General features: G+C 45.9%; 2 protein-coding genes and 1 pseudogene across 6 annotated transcripts in view; all 3 read right to left on the bottom strand.

Annotated features, from left to right (window-relative positions):
- Positions 1–21,389, bottom strand: part of LOC122429593 (BOLA class I histocompatibility antigen, alpha chain BL3-7-like) — a 425,948-nt gene that overhangs the window by 163,373 nt on the left and 241,186 nt on the right. Inside the window, exon 8 of one of the 5 annotated variants that reach the window (XM_043450051.1) lies at positions 14,373–14,686. The exons of the other annotated variants lie outside the window; for them this stretch is intronic. Within the exon in view, the coding sequence (XP_043305986.1) occupies positions 14,682–14,686 (5 nt within the window). The 3' untranslated portion in view covers positions 14,373–14,681. Of the gene's footprint in view, positions 1–14,372; positions 14,687–21,389 lie in introns of those variants that run through there. 5 annotated transcript variants of the gene reach the window in all.
- LOC122429604 lies at positions 1,421–2,816 on the bottom strand (annotated as a pseudogene).
- On the bottom strand, positions 14,373–17,834 carry LOC122429603 (BOLA class I histocompatibility antigen, alpha chain BL3-7-like). Its single transcript, XM_043450075.1, has 7 exons — positions 17,676–17,834; positions 17,101–17,370; positions 16,624–16,899; positions 15,731–16,006; positions 15,043–15,075; positions 14,853–14,900; positions 14,373–14,686 (listed from the first exon to the last, which is right to left on the bottom strand). Exons 1-7 carry the CDS (start codon positions 17,746–17,748, stop codon positions 14,682–14,684), a joined length of 981 nt encoding a protein of 326 aa, XP_043306010.1. The 5' UTR covers positions 17,749–17,834; the 3' UTR covers positions 14,373–14,681.

The raw sequence follows: 21,389 nt of genomic DNA, 5'->3' as shown, positions 1-21,389 counted from the left end.
CTACTGGAGAGAATTTAGTGACCAGGCTATTTATAGAGGTGCCGGCAGCTAACAGCAATAGGAGGCAGAGCCCCCTGGAACTAGAAATAGCAGGAAGCTATTACTACCTCTAGACTGAAGGGACAGCAGAAGGCATTTGTTTCTAGATCCCAGCAGAGCTGTAGCCTCCTAGAGGGGTCACTGAACAAATGTTACCATTGTAGGTAGAGGAATGCAGGGATTACTGTTGCGCAGCCCTGGAGGTAAGTGTGGGGGCATCCATGCCTTGAATCCTCTCCTCCCACATGATGGTCCCTGCAGTGCCTCCTAAGGACAAACCCAGCCGGAAGCCAGAGAGCAAAGACCCCAAGTGATGTGTTCTGTGAGAATAACTGGAAATGTAAGTGATGCTCCACAAGTGGTTCAGAACCCGGAGAGCAGACAAAGAACAATTAGGATGTTGAGATTATACAGACTCTGTGAAATAAAAGCCAAGATGCATGTCTTCAATTGTCAGAATAAATGTTGGAAAAATGACTGATATTGGCGGTGGTTTAATCACCAAGTCGTGTCCGACTCTTGTGACTCCATGGACTGTAGCCTGCAGACATTAGGCTTATTCTATTCATATATGACCTCAAAGGTCATGGCTAGGTGGAAGGGAGAGGAAGTAGCTACAGATATTCATGAAGAAGAACAATCTCCAAAACCAGAAGGTGGTGAGGTCTCCATTAATCAGGATGGATGATCACAGGCTGGAAAATCACGTAAAAGGACCTGTGTTCATTTCATGGAGTATGTATCAGAGTGTAGGCCTAGAGACCACTGTCATGGTGGTAAATGGGGGTTAAAGTGTAGTCTCTCAGTCGCATCTGACTCTTTGTGACCCTATGGGCTGTAGCCTGCCAGGCTCCTTCATCCATGGCATTTTCCAGTCATGAATACTGGAGTGGGTTGCCATTCCCTTCTCCAGGGGATCCTTCCCACCCAGGAATTGAACTTAGGTCTCCTGCATTGCAGGCAGACTGTTTACCATCTGAGCCACCAGGGAATCCCGAATGGGAATGGTACCCACAAATTCTACTAGCACGTGAGGGTGTTACCCTGCTGGGTAAAGGGACTGTAACTCCCCTCGAGTTCTCCCCAGATAAGTTGCGGCCCTGTGCTAACCTGCTCTTTAAGGTGGCAACCCACTCCAGTATTCTTGCCTGGAAAATGCCATGGATGGAGGAGTCTGGCAGGCCCCAGGAGTGCTTATCCCATTGAATACTTGTTTGTTTGTTTTTCTTGTTCAATAAGTTCATTATTGTCTGTATCTGAAAAATCTTGATAGAAAATTGGTGGCTCAGACGGTAAAGCATCTGCCGACAATGTGGGAGACCCAGGTTCGCTCCTTGGGTTGGGAAGATCCTCTGGAGAAGAAAATGGCAACCCACTCCAGTATTCTTGCCTGGAAAATCCCATGGACAGAGGAGCCTGGTAGGCTACAGTCCATGGGGTCACAAAGAGTCGGACACAACTGAGCGACTCAACTTAAAACTTTTAACTCTCGGCAGCCCATTCCTGAGCTCTAAGGAAGCTTGCCTTCTTCTGAGCTACCCGATCTTTTTTCTGGGCAAGTGACATTTTGGGACGGTTCCACCTCTTCTTTTTAACTTCTTTCTTAAGCTGCTTCTCATACACTGGATTCTCTCGTACTGCAGCATGAGTTTTCTTATACATCTCCTCCATCCTGTCTGGAGTTACGTTGTTCTTTATGTACTGAGAGACCTGTTTCTTGTAAGCATCCTCATCTTCTTCAATCAAGTAACACATGTAATCTGCAACATTCTGCCCCATGATGTGCTTTCAGTGTACCTCAGCACTGAATTCTCTGCTTTCTGAGTCATAACCAGGGAACTGTTTGGTACTGTGAGGGATAGACAAGCCTCCATTGACAGTTCCCTTTAGGGCACCAAAAACTTTATTCCCAGCAGTAGTTCTGGCAAGTCCTGCATCCAAGTAACAGGTGAAGGCACCAGGTTGACCATCAATGCTTTCCACATTATATTCATCTCCAGTCACCTCGACTTGGCCTTCATAAATTTTGTCAATACCAAACCTATTAAGAAGCCTGCAGGCCAGCAGCAGGCCAGTACAATATGCTGCAGCATAATTTGTCAGGCCAACCTTCACACCATATTTTGGGAGTTCATGAGCATAAGCTGCACAAACTATCACATCTCCTTCTACACGGGCATAAGCAATCTGACAAATGATATCTCTGTTCGTTATACGAACGATCATTCTGTATTTAGGTGTGTTGTGCTTATTTTCATCTTGGATTACCGATCATTTCCAAGCATAGTAGCCAGTTTTGCCCTCTCGTTGTCTTCTGAATTTCACTTGATGTCTCTTGAAAGAGGCCTTGTTCTTGACAACTTTAACAAACCCCATCCTGCGGAACAGAACCCCGACTCTGCGGCTTGCCACAGAGCTGCAGGACCAGCACCTGAATACTTAGGTTTTTTTTTTTTTTTTTTTAATGTTTTTTGTGGGTTTTTTTGCCACACGACTCATGGAATCTTAGTTTCCCAACCAAGGATAGAACCTGGGCCCTTGGCAGTGAGAGCTCGGATTCCTAGCCACTGGGCCACCAGGGAAATCCCTGAATACTTGTTTAACGAGTATTTTAAGTTCCTGGACAAATCTTGTGTTTGCCCTCGCTTGTATGCTTTAAATTTTACTAGGGTCACATGTACTCATCTGCTAGATTTTTCATGTGGAAAACCTCTTCACAACCTTTCAAGTTTCACCGGACACTAAAAATTATATGAATAAGTAATAAACATGTTTTTTCCCCACTCATCACGTGTGTTATTTTTTTCAGACAAAATTTGTTCAATAACATCTCTATATGTCTGAGTTTAGGCTTCCCTGGTGGCTCAGTAGGCAAAAAAAAAAAAATGTGCCTGCAATGCAGGAGGCCCAGGTTCGATCCCTGGGTCAGGAAGATCCCCTGGAGAAGGAAATGGCAACCCACTCCAGTATTCTTGCCTGGAAAATCCCATGGACAGAGGAGCCTGGCAGGCTACAGCCCATGGAGTCAGAAGAGTTGGACACGGCCTAGCGACTAAAACCACCTTGTCTGAGTTCACATACCCACAGCACTGTGTACTAAGCCGCCAGGGAAGTCCCATAGAGAAGGTCTTAGGTGTGCAAATTCAGCAAAATGTCTCATTCAGCTCACCCCTACCCTCCCCCAAAGACTTCTAACACTTCCATACTAATAGGCTAGGTTTGTTGCAGAGCCTTTAGAATGACGAATTAGGATAAAGCTAATCCTGCTCATTCTGGGTGTGGAAGATGCCCTGGTGGTATACGGCTCAGGGGAATGGGTGCTCCCGAGGATCTAGATGTGGCTGCCTCCCCTCACCCACCAAGTCTCCCAGGTTGTCTTTGTACGAAGACACAAAGGTCTCTTCCCCACTCCACCTCAAGACCCCCCAGAGGTGTCTCTCCAACCTCGCTCCCAGCTGTCCTGCTGTGGCCCATAAAAGACATTTTCTCCCTCCATGCTCCCCTTTGTATCCCTGGACTCACCCACACGGCGACGTCTTTCTCTCCGCAGACCTCGGTCACCACTGCCTGGTCCGGAGGAGAAACCGAATATACCCACTGGGATGCTCACGAAACCCAGGGCGGGGCTTCGCAGGGCGGCCCTGAAGTTTTTTCTGCCGGGCCAGAGTTCAGAGGGAGGGCTGGAAATCACCTGTCCCCCAGATCTTGGGCTGAAAGAAATGAACGTTGTTCACTGATATGAATGTAGAATAAAGGAACTTCTGTGCAGGTTGGGAGCGGAGCGAGCTGCAGTTAGATTTCTGGTTCTCAAACTCCCGGATGAGAAGATGAACACCTGCCTGGTCCTCGGAAATTCCGAGCTGGTAGTTCCGAGGGGGATCTGGAATCCGACTTACTTAAACACGGTCTGGGTTGATTCTGAGATTCATGAGTAGGGAAATGATTCTTCCAGCCACCCCAACTGCACCCCTCGCTCAGGTCTCGCCCTTAGATTCTAAGAACCAAAAACCCTTCCTCCAGACTCCCTTTCACCCAGGAAGCAAAGGATCTACCTCCGAACGTTGGGTTTGAATCGGCTCCACCGGCCTGGATAAAAATCAGTATCTAACATCCAGGAAATACCCACCAAGGTTCTGCCTTCTTCCACTGGAAACATAACTTACACTTGGTGTGACTTCCTTTAAAGACTGGAGCGACTTCACTGAAGAACCCAGTAACAGCAGGTCCAGGCACAGCTTACAAATTGCCCACCGAGTGCCCCCTCCCCTGTCCTCACCTGGCCTGTCTGAGGTGGATGGAGTCACCTGTGTTCACTGTGGGGCCCGAATGAGCAGGGGATAAAGTTAAGACTGGGAAGTGGAGGGCAGGGAGGAGAAGAGTTGAAGAAAAGTAGAGAGAAGACAAAAAGCGGTGGACAAATCTACAGTGGAAATAAATTCTAAAACACATTTTAATTTCTAACTTAAATTTATTCTTTATGTACTTCTGTCACTTATTAAAATTTTATCCCGTTTGATCTCCCTCTGAATACTTAAGTAGATGGCTAACATGGTTTTGTTTTTGTTTTTTCGGCCTTGCTGCCTAGCATGTGGGATCTTATTTCCAAGGCCAGGGATGGAACTGTGCTCCCTGCCTTGGAAGCTCAGAGTTAACCACTGTAATACCAGGGAAAGGGGACCCCACTCCCCGGGGCTCAGCGGTTAAAAAACCGCCTGTAATGCAGGAGACATGGGTTTGATCTCTGGGGGGTTAGATCCCCTGGAGGAGAGCATGGCAATCCACTCCAGTATTTTTGCCTGGAGAATCCTGTGAACTGAGGAACTGAATCAATCATGCCTACATCATGAAACTTTCATGAAAAACCCTAAAATGATGGAATTCAGAGAGCTTCTGGATTGGTGAACATGTCCATGTGCTGGGAGAGTGGCACTTTTCAACTCCATGGTGATAGGCTCCTGCCCTCGGGACCCTCCAGACCTCGACCTGTACCTCTTTATCAGGTTGCTCACTTGTATCATTTATTGTAGACTGTAATAGTAAGCACAGCATTTCCTTGAGTTCCTTGACTTATTCCACCAAATTATCAGACTTGAGCGAACCCCTAGTTTTGTAGTCAAGTCAGATAGAAGTGCAGGTAACACGGAACTCGATGCTTGCAACTTGCCTGTGAAGTAAAGGCAGTCTGTGGGAATAAGCCCTTAAACCTGTGAGGTCTGGTGTAATTCCAGGTAGATTATGTCAGAATTGAGCTGAATTATAAAAATTGGAGGTGCCAAGGGAACATTTCATGCAAAGATGGGCACAATAAAGGACAGAAATTAAAAAGCAGAGACATCACTTTGCTGACAAAGTTCATATAGTCAAAGCTTGGTTTTTCTGGTAATCATGTATGGATGTGAGAGTTGAACTATCAAGAAGACTGAGGGCCAAAGAATTGATGTTTTCAAACTGGGGTGCTGAGGAAGACTCTTGAGAGTCCTTTAGACAGCAAGGAGATCAAACCAGCCAATGCTAAAGGTCAGCAACTCTGTATAGTCATTGGAAGCACTGATGCTGAAGCTGAAGCTCCAATACTTTGGCCATCTGATGCGAAGAGCTGACTCACTGGAAAAGATCCTAATGATGGAAAAGATTGAGAGCAAGAGGAGAAGGGGATAAGAGAGGATGAGATGGTTGGAGGGCATCACCGACTTGGTGGACATGAGTCTGAACAAGTTCTGGGAGTTGGTGATGGACAGGGAAGCCTGGTGTGCTGTAGTCCATGGGGTGGCAAAGAGTCAGACACAACTGAGCAACTGAACAACAATAGCAATGACAACAACAACAACATAGGACAACCAGTTGGTGTCTAAGCACGGGCTGGGTGAAGGAAAAATTTAATCATCCCACAAAGAAATTCAGAGTATGAATAATCAAACACTCTAAAAAAGTGTGGATACACATAACTGATTCACTGTTCTGTACAGCAGACAGTAAAACAGTATTGCATATCAACTATACTCTAGGAAACGAAACAAAAGAGAAAAACGTGAGTAATCAAGCAAATCTCTACCTTGGATGTCATTTATTAGCCACTTGTTCTTTCAGCCAACTGCCTACAATGTACCATGTCCAGATCCAGTCCCAGATCTTTGCTCTAACAATTGAAATTTGACATTCTTTTTCTCTTCCTCCCCAATTCCGCACCTGATTAGGAACATTCCTAGATTCGGAGAATTCCACACTGGAAGAGTCTTGGTAGGAGGCAGAGACCACCTTACTCCATAAAAGAGGAAAACCCTCTTCCCCAAACATTCTTGCCAGAGGACACAGCATGAAGCTGAGGCCCCACCACTCAGGTGACCACATGTCAGACTCTCCTCAGGACGAGGTGACACAGAGAGGCTGCAGTGGTGCAGGATGTATCTGACAAGGTGTCGAGAGTGGGAGTCACACCACCACCAGTTGTCAGGAGCCGCAGTGATAGCCATCCTCAGCGTGGGGTCCACGTCCAGCATGAGGGGCTCACTGTGTGAGCAGCGATGGCTGTGCCCCGCCAGGGGCAATGTTCCTTTGTGGGACCTGGCCTGGGGTGGACACTGTGGATCCTGTTCCTATGGAGCCTCAAGCCTGACTCTGTGCCCTTCCCCCAAATACTATAAGCCCCTATGTCATATATGCACACATATATAGTAGTTTATGCCTAAATGAGAACAACTTTGGATCCCAGTGTCTTCTCCAACAGTAAGTGAGACCTCAAGCTGGAGAGTAATTTCAGAGAGCAAGAATTTCATTACACTGAACTGTGAACCACTGTCTAAGGCTTCAACCTGACCAAACCCCGTGGCAGAGACAACTACAATATTTCTCAACATCACACCTCACAACTGACAATAGAGGTACTCCCTTTTCCTTCTGAAGGAAGAAAAAACAAAACACTTTTAAATGTGGATAAGACCCCTCTCTGGGCACTTTCTGTCACGGACCTTGATGGTTCCCAAACTGGCTGAGCACCAGGATTGCTTGTGGGGCTTCTTACAAAATGCTCAGCCTCTTCCCAGAACCACTTTCTCAGAGTATTAGGACAAGACCAAGGCAGAACTTCTTCAACCATGTAGGAATCCTGGTCTATGTATGTTCTTGCTATTAAAAGTGTGATCTGAAGACCAGCAGCAACAGCACCAACCTTGTTAAAACCCAGAATCTCTATGTCCTACTCCAGACTTTCTGAATCTTAAAAAAAAAAAACCCAAAGATGTCCAGGGGTTTCCTATACAAAGCAAGATCAGGACTCCTGGGTCTGTGTGCCTTATACATGCAGTGTCAGAACCATGCAGTCTGCTTAGGTGTGTGATCTCACCCAATTGCATAGTGCTGGGTGGGGAGTCCTTCCACTTCTACAGCCATCACTCCCTCTCTTGGTGACCTCCTCAGTTCTCAAGGCTTTAAGTATCATTATGTGGTTCAGTTCAGTTCAGTCACTCAGTCGTGTCCGACTCTTTGCAACCCCATGAACTGTAGCATGCCAGGCCTCCCTGTCCATCACCAACTCCCGGAGTTTACCCAAACTCATGTGCATTGAGTCAGTGATGCCATCCAACCATCTCATCCTTTGTCATCCCCTTCTCCTTCTGCCTTCAATCTTTCCCAACATCAGGGCCTTCTCAAATGAGTCAGCTCTTTGCACCAGGTGGCCAAAATATTGGAGTTTCAGCTTCAACATCAGTCACCCAAATCTATTTCTCCAGCACAGACATTTCTCTTAAACTCCAGACTCATTTGTCAAACTGCCAATCCAACTACCTGACTTGTATTTCTAAGAAAATCTCAGCTTCAACATCTCTTAAACCAAATGCCCATAATGTCCCCTCCTTCCAAAAATATGCTTCTTGGTCTTCCCCATCTCTGATGAGAGAATTCCATCTTTTTACTTACATAGTCCAAAATTGAGCGTGTCCCCTTGACTCCTCTTTCTCATACCCCAGATTTAATCCTTTAGGAAATGCTGCAAAGTCCATCTTTAGAACATGCAGAGAATACAATCACTTCCCACTACATCCATAGCCCACACCCCAGTTGAAGCAATGGCCATCTCCAGCCTGGACACTGTACTAGTTGCCACCACTTACCCATGAACTCACTCACTTCTCACCTCCCAGTTCTGTTCTCAGCCCAGCAGTCAAATGTTCCTTGTAAAGGAGAGGTTCAGTGGAATATTACTCAGCCATAAAAAAGAATGAAATGATGCCATTGGCAGTAACATGCATGGACCTAAAGATTATCATTCTAAGTGAAGTAAATCAGACAGAGAAAGAGAAATTCCATATAATATCAACCATAAGTGAAATCTATTTTTATTTATTTATTTATTTATTTGGCTGCACTGGGTCTGAGATGCAGCACATGGCTCTTTTTAGTTGTGGCATGTGAGCTCTAGTTCCTTGACCTGGGGTGGAACCCCAGGCCCCTGGCACTGGGAGTGTGGAGTCTTAGCCACTGGACCACCAGGGGAGTCCCTGGAATCGATTTTTTTTTTAAAGATACAAAAGAACTCATTTATAAAACAGGAACAGACTTACAGATATGAAAAACAAACTTATGGTTACCAAAGCACAAACGTAGGGAAGAGGGATAAATCAGGAGCTTGGGATGAACACACACACTACTATATATAAGAGAGATAATCAACAAGGACCTACTGTATAGTACGGGGAACTCCACCCAATATTCTGTGATAACCTATATGAGAAAAGAATCTAAAAAAGAATGAATATATGTATATGCATAACTGAAACATTTTGCTGTACACCTGAAACTAACACATTACAAATCAACTATACTCCAATAAAATAAAAATATTAAATAAAACTATAACTTCCATCTCACTTCAGAGCAAAAGTCAAAATCGTTCCAATATACTCCAGGCCTACAAGGTCTGGCTGGACCTCTGACCTCATCTCAATTAAACTCTGCTCCAGCCATACTGGCCTTCTCATTTTAACAGGAACATACAGACATGTTCCTACCCTGGTGCATTTATCTGGAGATACCCTCTGCCTGGAAAGAAGATTCCTCAGACATCCTCGGGGATAATTCCTCACGCCCTTCAAATCTTTCCACCAACATCACCGTCCAAGTGAGGCCCACCTTGGCCACCCTAGTAAAACAACCATCTTCTCTGTTCACATACTAGATCACCATCTCCAACTCATCTTTCCCATTGTATGTGTCCTTTTGTAACAGAAAGTGAAAGTGTTAGTCACTCAGTCAAGTCCGACTCTTTGGCCCCTATGGGCTGTAGCCTGCCAGTCTCTTCTGTCCTTGGCCTTCTCCAGGCAAGAATACTGGCATGGGTTGCCATTTCCTTCTCCAGGGGATCTTCCTGACCCAGGGATTGCATCTCCTGTGTCTCCTGCATTGGCAGACAGATTCTTTACCATCTGAAATCTCAGGGAATTAACAGAACACTTTCCTTATTTACTATGTTCATTGCATATAGTCTGTCTCTTCTCACCACAGTACATGCTCCACAAAGCCAGCAATTTTTTAACTTCAATGATGTTTCCCAGATGCAAAACATTGTGTCATGTATCTGGCACACAACAGATATCAGCTGAATGAACGGTGAGTGTAATGCACCTCCCTATTTCTAGACACAGTATTGCTGGGAGCCAACACACGAGACCCTACCCCTAACAAGGCCATGATGGAGAAAACCTGACGGGCAAGGCCGATCAGGTTTTCAGGGGTTTCGAAAAGGCCAGTTCACGAGATCCCACCCATGACAAGGTCACGAGGAGAAAGCCTGACAGGCAAGGCAGATCAGGTTTTCAGGGATTTCGAAAAGCTGCCCCCCTGTGCTCACCTTAAAGATGATATCTGTCTTTCTGATGCCTGCCTCAATGGACTAGTCCCTAATTTCTGTGACACAGGCAGAAGGCCTTCCCGGATCTCTTCCCAAATAAGAATCAATTTAGAACTTTAATCAATAAGCTTCCCAGGTGGTGGTATTTCATGAGATTATCCAGGGTGAAAGGAGTGTTTTAATTTAAACTCCTTTGCTGGTAGTTTGTTAGGCAAATGCATTTATGCCCTTGGTACTAATATGCATGATTGCTTATAATATCCTAATCATAAAATAGCATAAAGAACCTGATTATATAAAAGCCCTAATAGACATAAAGCCTTTTTAAGGGGCAAAGGAGTCCTATTAGAAAACATAAGAAAAATTATTCTATAGGTGGTTATTGGGTTAAGATTTGCTTGCTGTTTTACTTGCTGTGTTTTGCTTGCTGTGTTTTTGCTTTTAATGTGCTAAGGTTGTGTTATAGAAACCATTGTTAATATAGTTAAAGATCTAGAGAAATAAGGACTTAGCCCTAGTGTGGTAACAATGAGATGGTTGTTAACTGTCAGCCAGGAGTGCTAGGCAGAAGCTGCCTCACCAAAGTCACAGAGTCAGTATGGGGTAAACTTCTTAGATAAACGTGACTGACAACTTTTGCAGAAGGATTAATTTTTGTATTAACAAGAATATAATTCTACTCTGTACTATTTCCCTATGAGACTGTTACCTTTCAGTTAAGGTCATCATAAAAATGGAAAATAGGTTTACATTCACCTGACCTGCATAAAATGTTAATAGCCCCAAGGCCAGAAGATCATGTGCTAAGAATTACTATAGAATTAGAAAGCAAAAAACATCCTGCTTTTCCTAAAAAACAAAATGATGTAATCCTAACCCTGTGTAATCATGAGTAAGCATCTTGTACCTTGAAAACGTTCTGTGAAAGGGTATAAAACCGGTTGTCAAAAAGTAAAACACAGACTTGGCCCTATCAAGGCCGGTCTCACGTGTCTTTCTCTCTCTCTCTCTCTCTCTCACCGATGCCATTCATCCTGAGGGTACCCCCTGGATCCTGCCGAGGCTGGACCCCGGCACAGTATTTTTATTAATGGGACCTCAGGATAAATGTTGTTTTGTGACAATTACAGTACATCACTCCTTCATGGATCACACAGCCTTGTCGAATTCCTTTCCAACTTTGAACTATGGATCACATCCCTTCAGAGTTCAAACACTGGGAAAGAAGTACAACAAGACTGTATACTGTCACCTTGCTTATTTAACTCATCATATGCAGAGTATATCAAGCAAAATGCTGGGCTGGATGAATCACAAGATTCATCAAGATTGCCGGGAGAAATATCAACAACCTCAGATGTGCAGATGATGCCACTCTAATGACAGAAAATAAATAGGTACAAAAGAGCCTCCTGATGAGGGTTAAAGAGGAAAGTGAAAAAGTTGGCTTGAAATTCAACATTCAGAAAAGGAGGATCATGACATCCGGTCCCATCACTTCATGGCAAATAGAAGCGGAAACAGTGGAAGCAGTGACAGATTTTATTTTCTTTGCTGTTGTTCAGTTGAGAAGTCATGTCTGAATCTTTGTGATCCCATGGACTGCAGCACGCCAGGCTTCCCTGTCCTTCATCTCCTGGAGCTTGCTCAAACTCATGTCCATCGAATCAGTGATGCCATCTAACCATCTCATTCTCTGTTGTTCCCATCTCCTCCTGCCTTCAATCTTCACCAGCATCAGGATCTTTTCCAATGAGTTGGCTCTTTGCATCGGGTGGCCAAGGTATTGGAGTTTCAGCTTTAGCATCAGTCCTTCCCATGAGTATTCAGGGTTGATTTCCTTTAGGATTGACTGGTTTGATCTCCTTGCTGTCCAATGGACTCTCAAGAATCTTTTCTGGCACCACAGTTCAAAAGCATCAATTCTTTGGCACTCAGTCTTCTTTATTGTCCAACTCTCACATCTGTATACATGACCACTGGAAAAACCATAGCTTTGGCTACACAGAGCTTTGTCAGAAAAGTGATGTCTCTGCTTTTTAATATGCTGTTTAGGCTTGTCGTCGCTTTTTGTCCAAAACTAAAGGAGCAAGCAAGCATCTTTTAATTTCATGGCTGCAGTCACTGTCTGCAGTGATTTCGGAGCCCAAAAAATAAAGTCTGTCACTGTTTCCATTGTTTCCCCATCTATTTGCCATGAAGCGACGGGACAAGATGCCATGGTCTTAGTTTTTTGATTGTTGAGTTTTAAGCCAGTTTTTTCGCTCTCCTCTATCACCTTCATCAAGAAGCTCTTTAGTTCCTCTTCACTTTCTGCCATTAGGGTGGTGTCATCTGCATATCTGAGGTTATTGATATTTCTCCCAGCAATCATGATTCCAGCTTGTGCTTCATCCAGCCTGGCATTTCGCATGATATACTCTGCATGGAAGTTAAATAAACAAGGCGACAACACATGGCCTTGACCTACTCCTTTCCCAATTTTGAACCAGTCCATTGTTCCATGTCTGGCTCTAACTATTGCTTCTTGACCTGCATTCAGGTTTCTCAGGAGGCAGGTAAGGTGGTTTGCTATTTCCATCTCTTTTTAAGAATTTTCCACAGTTGGTTTTGATCCACACAGTCAAAGGTTTTAGTGTAGTCACTGAAGCAGAAGTCAATGTTTTTCTGGAATTTCCTTGCTTTCTCCAGGAGCCAACAAATGTTCACAATTTGATCTCTGGTTTCTCTGCCTTTTCTAAATCCAGCTTATATATCTGAAAATTCTCGGTTCACATACTGTTGAAGCCCAGCTTGAAGGATTTTGAGCATTACTATGCTAGCATGTGAAATGAGCACAATTGTATGGTAGTCTGAACATTCTTTGGCATTGCCTTTTTTGGGGGATTGGAGTGAAAACTGACGGTTTTTTCCCTGGATTCCAAAATTATTGCAGATGGTGACTGCAGCCATGAAATTAAAAGATGCCTGCTCCTTGGAAGGATAGCTCTGACAAACCTAGATATTAAAACCTACATATTAAAAAACCTACATATTAAAACCTACATGTTAAAAACCTACATATTAAAAAAAAGAGACATCACTTTGTGGATAAAGGTCTGTACAGTTAAAGTTAGGGTTTTTCCAGTAGTCATGTATGGATGTCAGAGTTAGGCCATAAAGAAGAGTGAGTGCCTAAGAATTCATGCTTTCGAACTGTGCTGGAGAAGACTCCTGAGAGTCCCTTGGACAGCAAGGAGATCAAAACAGTCAATACTAAAGGAAAACAATCCTGAATATTCACTGAAGCACCAGTGCTGAAGGTGAAGCGCCAATACTTTGGTCAGCAGATTCAAAGAGCCCAGTCATTGGAAAAGACCCTGATCCTGGGAAAGATGGAAGGCAAAAGGAGAAGGGAACAGAGGATGAGATGTTTAGATAGCAACACTGATTCAATGGACATGAATTCTGAGCAATCTCTTGGAGATGGTAAAGGACAGGGAAGCCTGCCATGCTGCAGTCCATGGGGTTGCAAAAAGTTGGACACGACTTAGCAACTGAGCAACAACAGCAGCAGCACAGTATCTACCCACATTCGCATCTGTGTTTTCCTCACAAGTGCTTCTCTCCCCTTCCCTCAAGAACCATCCTCCACACTACATCACACAATTATATTTTTTCTTTTCAGAAAAAAATAATAATTGACTCATAGGTCCTATTTTCCAACCCAATATAAAGCTACATTAGATGCTGCTTTATAAATCTATGAGTTTGTATTGGAGCCAGCACTAGGATTACTAGCGCTAAGGGCAGGAAGAGTGGGTAGGCAAGCAGAACAGAATTCAGACAGGATCTAATCTGAGAAATTAAGCTTTCCCTCCTTCCTGCTAATTCCAGAATCTAGATCCTTTGAGAAGGTTGGGGGAAATATGGAAACAACAATCAATCAAACCCTAGAAGGAGGGCAAGACCTGGATGAACCTGAAAATCCACCTCTGGACACCAAAGTCTCCTGTGTGCATGGGCAGTCTTGGGCCTTGTGGGACCATGACAGGAAAACAACTCCTCCAGCTGTCAGAGGTGGGGGACACTCAGATGAGAATAAAACACAAACTCAGCCAAAAATCTCTAAAGAAGAAAGGAAACAACAAAGAAACACCCAAAAGATGGGAGCTGAGAACTGGATGAAGGCCTGAACCAAGACTGACCTGGAGACTTCCTCTGAGATCACAGGTCCTGGTGGGACAATGTTTTACTGAAGAGACAAGGACAAAGGACCAGAGAAGATGACCCAGCCTGGGAGTGACCATGTCAAAACCACAACGCACTGAACACTAACTGGGTACTTTACTTGGCTCCTCACAGCTTCCTCTTGCCTCACCTGCAACAGACTGAATATAGCACACACATTCTGGAAGGTTTTCAGAGTTTCCATTTATTTCCTCTCTCAAATTTTAGGAATCCTCTCCTTTATCATCCCATCAACCCCTTGTGGCACCAATTAAAAAAATTCATATATATAAATTTTATTTTCATCAAGGAAACACGGCATCATTACTCAGTGTAATGTAAAGTTAAGACAGGGATAGAGTCCCACCCAGCCCTGCCTCTGCTAGAACAGGACATTAGATGAGGGAGGAGAACACAGGTCAGGGTGGGGAGTCAGGGCAGTGGGCAGGGGTGGGCAGTCTCCCCACCTCCTCACGTTACGCTAATAGGAGCACAGACACATTCAGATGCAGCTGCAGAAAGAGGAGTCTGGGGATCTGACGTCACAAAGCAGGAGCGAGCATCACTCAGTCCTCACAAGGCAGCTGTCTCACACTGTGAGAGAAAAGAATCAGGAACCAGTTCAGGTCAGTCATGTATGGGCTGACATTCTCCACAGCCCCCCACCAACATGCTCACATGTCCCACTCAAAGATCCCCACCACCCAGTGTGTCCCCTCTGCCCCAACTCGTCTCCCAACTAGACGCTCCAGGATCTCACCTATAGGACCCACGAGAGACACATCAGAGACCAGGGGACTGTCACTGCCTGGGGGAGAGCAAAACCAGGACATGGTCAGAATCCACAGGAGAGAAACTAGAGAATGAACTTTGATGAGGGTGAACCCCCGACGGCCTCCCGTCTGCACCCTCACAAGGTGTCTCTGGAATCACACTCCCTCCATACTTACTTGCAACCTGAGTGGAGATCCCTCCTTTTTCATCTGTGAGAAAAAAACATCATGTGAGACGCCAGGGAGACAACTGAGTCATGAGATCCTAGGGGAACCCCCTAATCCTGGACCCCAGAAAACTTTCTTGAACTGTGACCAAAAATCCAGGACAAAATCAGGAACATGAAAGAAGGAAATGAGAGAGGACTGGACTAACTGTCCTCCTGGGGACCTGTAGTCAGTGAGGACCTTCCCCTCTGACCTTCAAGTCCTGAGAAACATCTAATCTCCAACTGGAATTACGAAAGTGAAAATTCTGTCTTTCACAGGTACTTTACAAAAGGGTCAGGGTCAGTGTTAGCATCAGCTCGATTCCACAAATGTGTGGAGGGTACTTTTCAGTAATGAAGCAGGAAAATTTCTACCTGGGCTTGAAACCCCAAGAAAGACAAGAAAACTCAGATCCCTCCCTCCCTTCCCTACCTGAGCGCTTTTTCCTCCACATCGCAGCTCCACCCACCACAGCTCCACTGACCAGAAGGAGATCCAGGTTAGTAATGATGCCCATGATGGGGATGGATGGCTCAGGAGATTTTGTGGAGGAAAATGAAGGGGCCCTGACCTCAGGCTTGAGTCCTGACCTTGTAGAAGTTCTCAAGATACCTGCTTTATCTGAGAAGAAGCTCCACCCCATGCCCCTCCTTACTCCATCTCAAGGTAAGGGGTTCCAGAAGCCCCTCGTGCTGCACATGGCACGTGTATCTCTGCTCCTCTCCAAAAGGCACCACCAGGGCCGTCCACTTCTGGAAGGTTCCATCCCCTGAAGGCCTGGTCTCCACAAGCTCCATGTCCTGGATCTGGTCCTCCCCATCACGCTGCCAGGTCAGTGAGATCTCCTCAGGATAGAAGCCCAGGGCCCAGCACCTCAAGGTGACCTCACGGTCAGAGATGGGGTGATGGCTGACGTGTGCCTTCGGAGGGTCTGAGGAAGAAGAATCAGGAAACTCACACTTTGTGTTACCTCCATGGGCCACTGAAGCAGCATCAGGTGACCATCCCGAGAATAAACAAGATAGTGGGCTTGAAAAGAAGCACAAACACCAGACATCAGCCTAGACTCCAGGGTCTGGGAACATCGCCTAGTCCTTGGAAAGTTCTGGAGACAGGGTGAGAGCCAAGGTAAGAGGCTGCATGTAAAAAGAATACAGAGCTTTTTCTGTATTGTTCCTGACTTGAGTGGAGGCTGAGTGACTCAGAAACGCTGGACTCAAGCCTCCTAAGATGCTCTCAGGGTGAGAACAGGCCTTGAGAGAGAGTCAAGGTTCACAAGATGGCGGCCAGGGTCAAAGGGCAGCGCTGACCAGTTATTTCAGGGATGGTTTCCTGCTTCTTCCCCAAAGACACTGGATTCCTTAATTGTCCTTTTGAGAAATGAGGCCACTGGCAAGTCACCATGTACAGAATATGAAAACCTGGGCAGATTCCTCCCTCTCTTGACAAGAAGCTGGGGTGCTGTTCCCACAGGGACCCCAATCTCCTCTCCTCGTGGGAAGCCAGCTCCAGCCCGAGGGGAGATCAGAGAGGCCCCAGGCGTCGAACCTGCGCGCAGCAGCGTGTCCTTCCCGTTCTCCAGGTATCTTCGCAGCCACTTCACGCACCCGCCCTCCAGGTAGTTCCTGTGTTCCTCGGCAACGCCTACCACCTCCCACTTGCGCTTGGTGATCTGAGCTGCTGTGTCCGCCGCGGTCCAGGAGCGCAGGTCCTCGTTCAGAGCGATGTAATCTCTGCCGTCGTAGCCGAACTGCTCGAACCCGCGGAGGAGACGCCCGTCCGGCCCCACGTCGCAGCCGTACACCCACTGGAAGGTGTGAGACCCTGACCCGCCCCGACCACCCGCAGGGATTAAACCCAAACTGAAAATGAAACCGCGTCAAGTCCCCGCGAGCTCGTCCCGGGTCGGGAGGAGGGGCGGGTCTCACAGTGTTGGGGTGACCCTCGGACCCGGAGACTCGGGCGACCCCGGGCCGGTCCCTGGGGGTGGGGGTCGTGACCTGGACCCGGGTCCACGTCGCTCACCGGCCTCGCTCTGGCTGTAGTAGCCGCGCAGGGTGTTCAGGTTCACTCGGAAAGTCTGTGCGGTGTTCTTAGCCCTCTTCGTCTCCCGATCCCAATACTCGGGCCCCTCCTGCTCCACCCACCGCGCCCGCGGCTGCATCCTCGGATCCGGGGCGTCGCTGTCGAACCGCACGAACTGCGTGTCGTCCACGTAGCCGACGATGATGAAGCGGGGCTCCCCGAGGCCGGGCCGGGACACGGCGGTGTAGAAATACCTCAGGGAGTGGGAGCCTGGGGGCGGGAAGAGGTGAGACCCGGCCCGACCTCCTCCCGGCGCGGATTCCGGGTCCGAGGTGACCGGGCAGGGAGGGGAGGGAGGGGCGAGGGGCTCATGAGACGGAAAAGGTCGCAGAAGGACCAGGACTTGGGGGGCTGGGGAGTAAGGGGGGACAGGACAGGACGGGGGCAGGGGGCAGGTCTGGGAGGAGACGGCGGGGTCGCTCCTTCCCTGGGGGTCCTGCGCCCCGCCCCCCGACTCCCGGGCGGTCCCCTCGCCCCTCCCCGCAGAGGCCGTTCCCTCCCGACCCCGCACTCACCGGCCCGGGTCTCGGTCAGGACCAGGGCGCCCGAGAGCAGCAGGAGGAGGGTTCGCGGCCCCATGGCCAGCATTCTCCGTGCTTGGGGGGAAGCTGAGTCCGGCGGGTCTGTGGAGGCTTTGTAACCGGGAACCACGGGGACACTGATTGGCTGCTAGAAACCGGACACCCAGTGGGAGTGAGAACTGGGGCCGCGTTACGAGTGTCCAGGCAGGAGGGCTCGACACAGGTTGTGAGAGAGAAATGAAACTCGGGAGACTGGGAATCTCCGACACTGACCGACCCCGCCCCAGACACCGTCCTGCACCCTGAGAGCCTCTGGGGACGTGGGATTTTGCCCTGATCCCTCCCCTCCCGCACCGAGAGGTCTTTGTCACACTGTCTCCCTGAGTCCTATCGATATTTTCCAAGGATTTTCTAATTTTTCTAAGATATTTTCTAATATTATTTATTAGAAATAATAAAGTTTAAATTCTTTCATTAGTTTAGAATAATGTTAGTAACCCGTGCATCTAATATGAAAAATAAGTTATTTCCCAAAACAAACGTGGTAGTGGGAACAGTGAAGCTTTTTACGTTTTTATATTTTTACTATTCCCTTTCTTCCCGTCTCATCAGAAGACCACTGGATTTTTCACCTTTGCTTCTACGTTGAATCCGTTATTTTGATTGAAATCTATGAAAATAAAATGGCCCACATATATGAAGGAGTAGTATTTTTAGTAAGCTTTTCAGGTAATTATGTAAATTCATCTTTGATACAAATCTAAAACTACAGAACTGGTAGTTTCTTAAAGATTATTTTCAAAGTGGGCCTGAAACTATATCATTGACTATTTACTGCAGTAAATAGTCCCTAAGCCTTTTTTCCATATTGAATCTCTTATACTACTATAAGATTTTTTGTAAGTAATACATTGTTTTGCTAAGTTAAATAAATCTTCCAGTGTCATTCACTCTTTCAAGTGAAGTTTGTATTCCATGCAAGGGAGGGTAGTTCAGCTCATGCAGATTATTTTCCTTGGGTCTCTGGTCTTTGGAATGTAGCAGAAGCACTTGACCTGTACTTCCCGTGTCATCATAGAAGATACTTTTGGTTCTTTGGAGGAAAAAAAAACTTATTTATTAGCATTTTGAGATGTGACCATAAACTTTTGATTTTCCTGAAGGAAGCAGCTCATTTTTGCAATAAGAAATGCAACATAACAATATTTGTGCAAGATACATGTTAAGATTAGAACACCATCTTCTGAATTTAATCTAAACATGAGAAGTTTAACAGACCACTATTCACAGTTTTTTTAAATTACTGTAGCACAAGTGAATAATAGCCAATTTTAGAATTATCATAACATTCTATACTTCATTATAACATGACATACTTTACTTCTGTCCTCTTGCAGAGCATCAGGCCTTTTAGAGCATCATCAGAGAAAGTGCGACATTCACCAAGCTTGCTCACTTCAGAGAAAGCACATACCTATTTTATGCCAATAGGTTTACATTCATTGTTCAAGAAAAGCAGCATCACTAAGATAGAGTCATGTAGAACTTTACTTGTCCATGTAATTATTTCCTGTCAATTATATCCCGTATTTAAGCTTTAGCTCCATAGGATCTGGTGTTAGTTTACTAAGGATATCAGAGGTGTCCCCAGATCCCTAGAGTGGACAACACACAGTAGGACAATCAAGGAGGCCAAAGTAAGCATGAGAAGTTAGAGCAGATGGAGAGATTTGATCTGGGGAGTACCTGGAACTACGTGGGTCCTGGCTGAGGGGTGCTATGGGAAGGCTCTCCAGTGTCCCAGGCCTAGCAGGAGAGGTGGCAGCTGATTTATGATGTCCTCCTGTCAGGACGGCTCCAGGAGAGTCCTGACTTCAAATACATTCTCAAATCTGTCAGGTCCTGATCCCAAATGTGTTCATCCAGCAGTAGTGGCATGTCTGCTTTGCCCAGTGCTGGGCTGGGGGCCTGTCATACATTCAAAATCAAGATGTAGACTCTACTCTCACATGGCTAAGCACCAGGTTATAATGGAATACAGTGTAGGCTGTTGTTGGCAGAGAAAAACCAGTAACTAAACTCATCACCTCATCTCTCTCTCACAATTATTACAACCATTGCTCATTATTCTCACCCTGTTATTTCTTAGAATATATAGGATTTTAGCAAAGTTCCGCTAGGAAGGCAGACTTTGTGCTTTGGGGACAGGAGATAGTGTGGACCCGACCTTGGCTCTGCTCAGCAGACCTCCCTCTCTGGATGACTTTACTGAGATCTACTGTCTACCTTCACATGGTCTCCTAGGGTGTCAGGGACATTCCCAATTGTCTTCTGAGCAGACCACTTGGTCCCCAAAGATTCATATCACAAAGCAGGGGCAACATGATTGAAAAACATCTCTAGTACATTACACAGACTGTCAAAAGCTGTTTTACACAGATAGATGTTTATAGATGATAGAGAGAGACAGGGCAGGACAGAGGTGGGCACAGATGAGCGACTGAACACATAATTTTACATGTCTGTGTGTCTCAGAGACAACTTATATCAGGGGCACATCTTACGTTTGTTACCTGTAGTGGACTTTCAATAGCTTCCAAGTGAGATTAAAGAAGAAAAGCAAATCGATGTACCTTAAAGAAATCCTCTATGTTTATAAAACAAGTTCTGACTAAGCCTAATTTGGAGAGGACAACTAGAGAAGGGGGCGGTGCGTTCCTTGTAAGCAGTAACTACCGCCCTCTAGTGGTAAAGTGAGGAATGGCATGAGTGCTGCAGGGCTCCTTGACAAATATGGAAGCCCATTTCCCAACTTGTCAGCTTCACAGTCCTGCTGTTAGAGCAAACCAAGGTTTGTAAGATTCGGTGTTCGCGGGTGCCTTCTAGAGGAAGTCATTGTCTTGACTAAGACACAAGAGGCAACTTTCCAAGTGCAGTGTTTCAGAGAGTGTTGCCTGAGCCCGTGAGTCAGGTGGTGGGGTCCACAGGAGAGATTAGAGAGGAGGTCTCTGCCTCACGGGTCATGCAGAGAGAGAGAGGGTGGGAATGCGCTGGGTTCACTTGTCTCCACCACAGCTCTGTGTATCTGTTGGGGAGAAGTTCGTCTATCCAAGCAAAGCAGTATATGGCATTTTTCTGTTTATATTTACAAGAAAATACTTTAGAAAATAGAGAACTATATCACTCAACATATCTGTATGATTTCATCTGGATTTATATAGCTTTCTAAAAAATTGGATTACCTTATCTTACTCGACTCTTTTTCATTTAATATGAGTAATTGTTCCAACCATTCATAACTTTAGAGTGTACAAATGTGATGAATTCAATATGATACTATTTCTTATGACACCTTGTACTTAAAGGCCCTGCTTCCAAGCTCTTGTTCCAGCTTCCCCCACGGGTATCCTGTTCTTTTCTGCAAGTGGAGTCCAAATCTTATCATCTCCAGGCACCTTCCAATCTAGAATCACTCTATGAACTTCCAGAAGACGTTCTCTTTATCCTTTTCTCCTGGGATGGCAGGCACTTCCCACCGTGTCTTATCTCCTTCTGCGGATTCAGAGCTTCTCTCTGACCAAGATGCTGCTCAATCAATTCTCAGGCCATTCTTTGCACAGAGCTTGGTGTCTGGTAAACAGTCACTAAACATTTGAAAGCTAAATAAATTGAAATGAATACTCACTGTTGCTGATGATTTTAATTGTT

The sequence above is a fragment of the Cervus canadensis genome, chromosome 28 (genome assembly GCF_019320065.1).
Source record: "Cervus canadensis isolate Bull #8, Minnesota chromosome 28, ASM1932006v1, whole genome shotgun sequence".
Lineage (NCBI taxonomy): Eukaryota > Metazoa > Chordata > Mammalia > Artiodactyla > Cervidae > Cervus > Cervus canadensis.
Note: the sequence above shows the minus strand (reverse complement) of the source record. Positions and strands in the feature narration are given on the sequence as shown.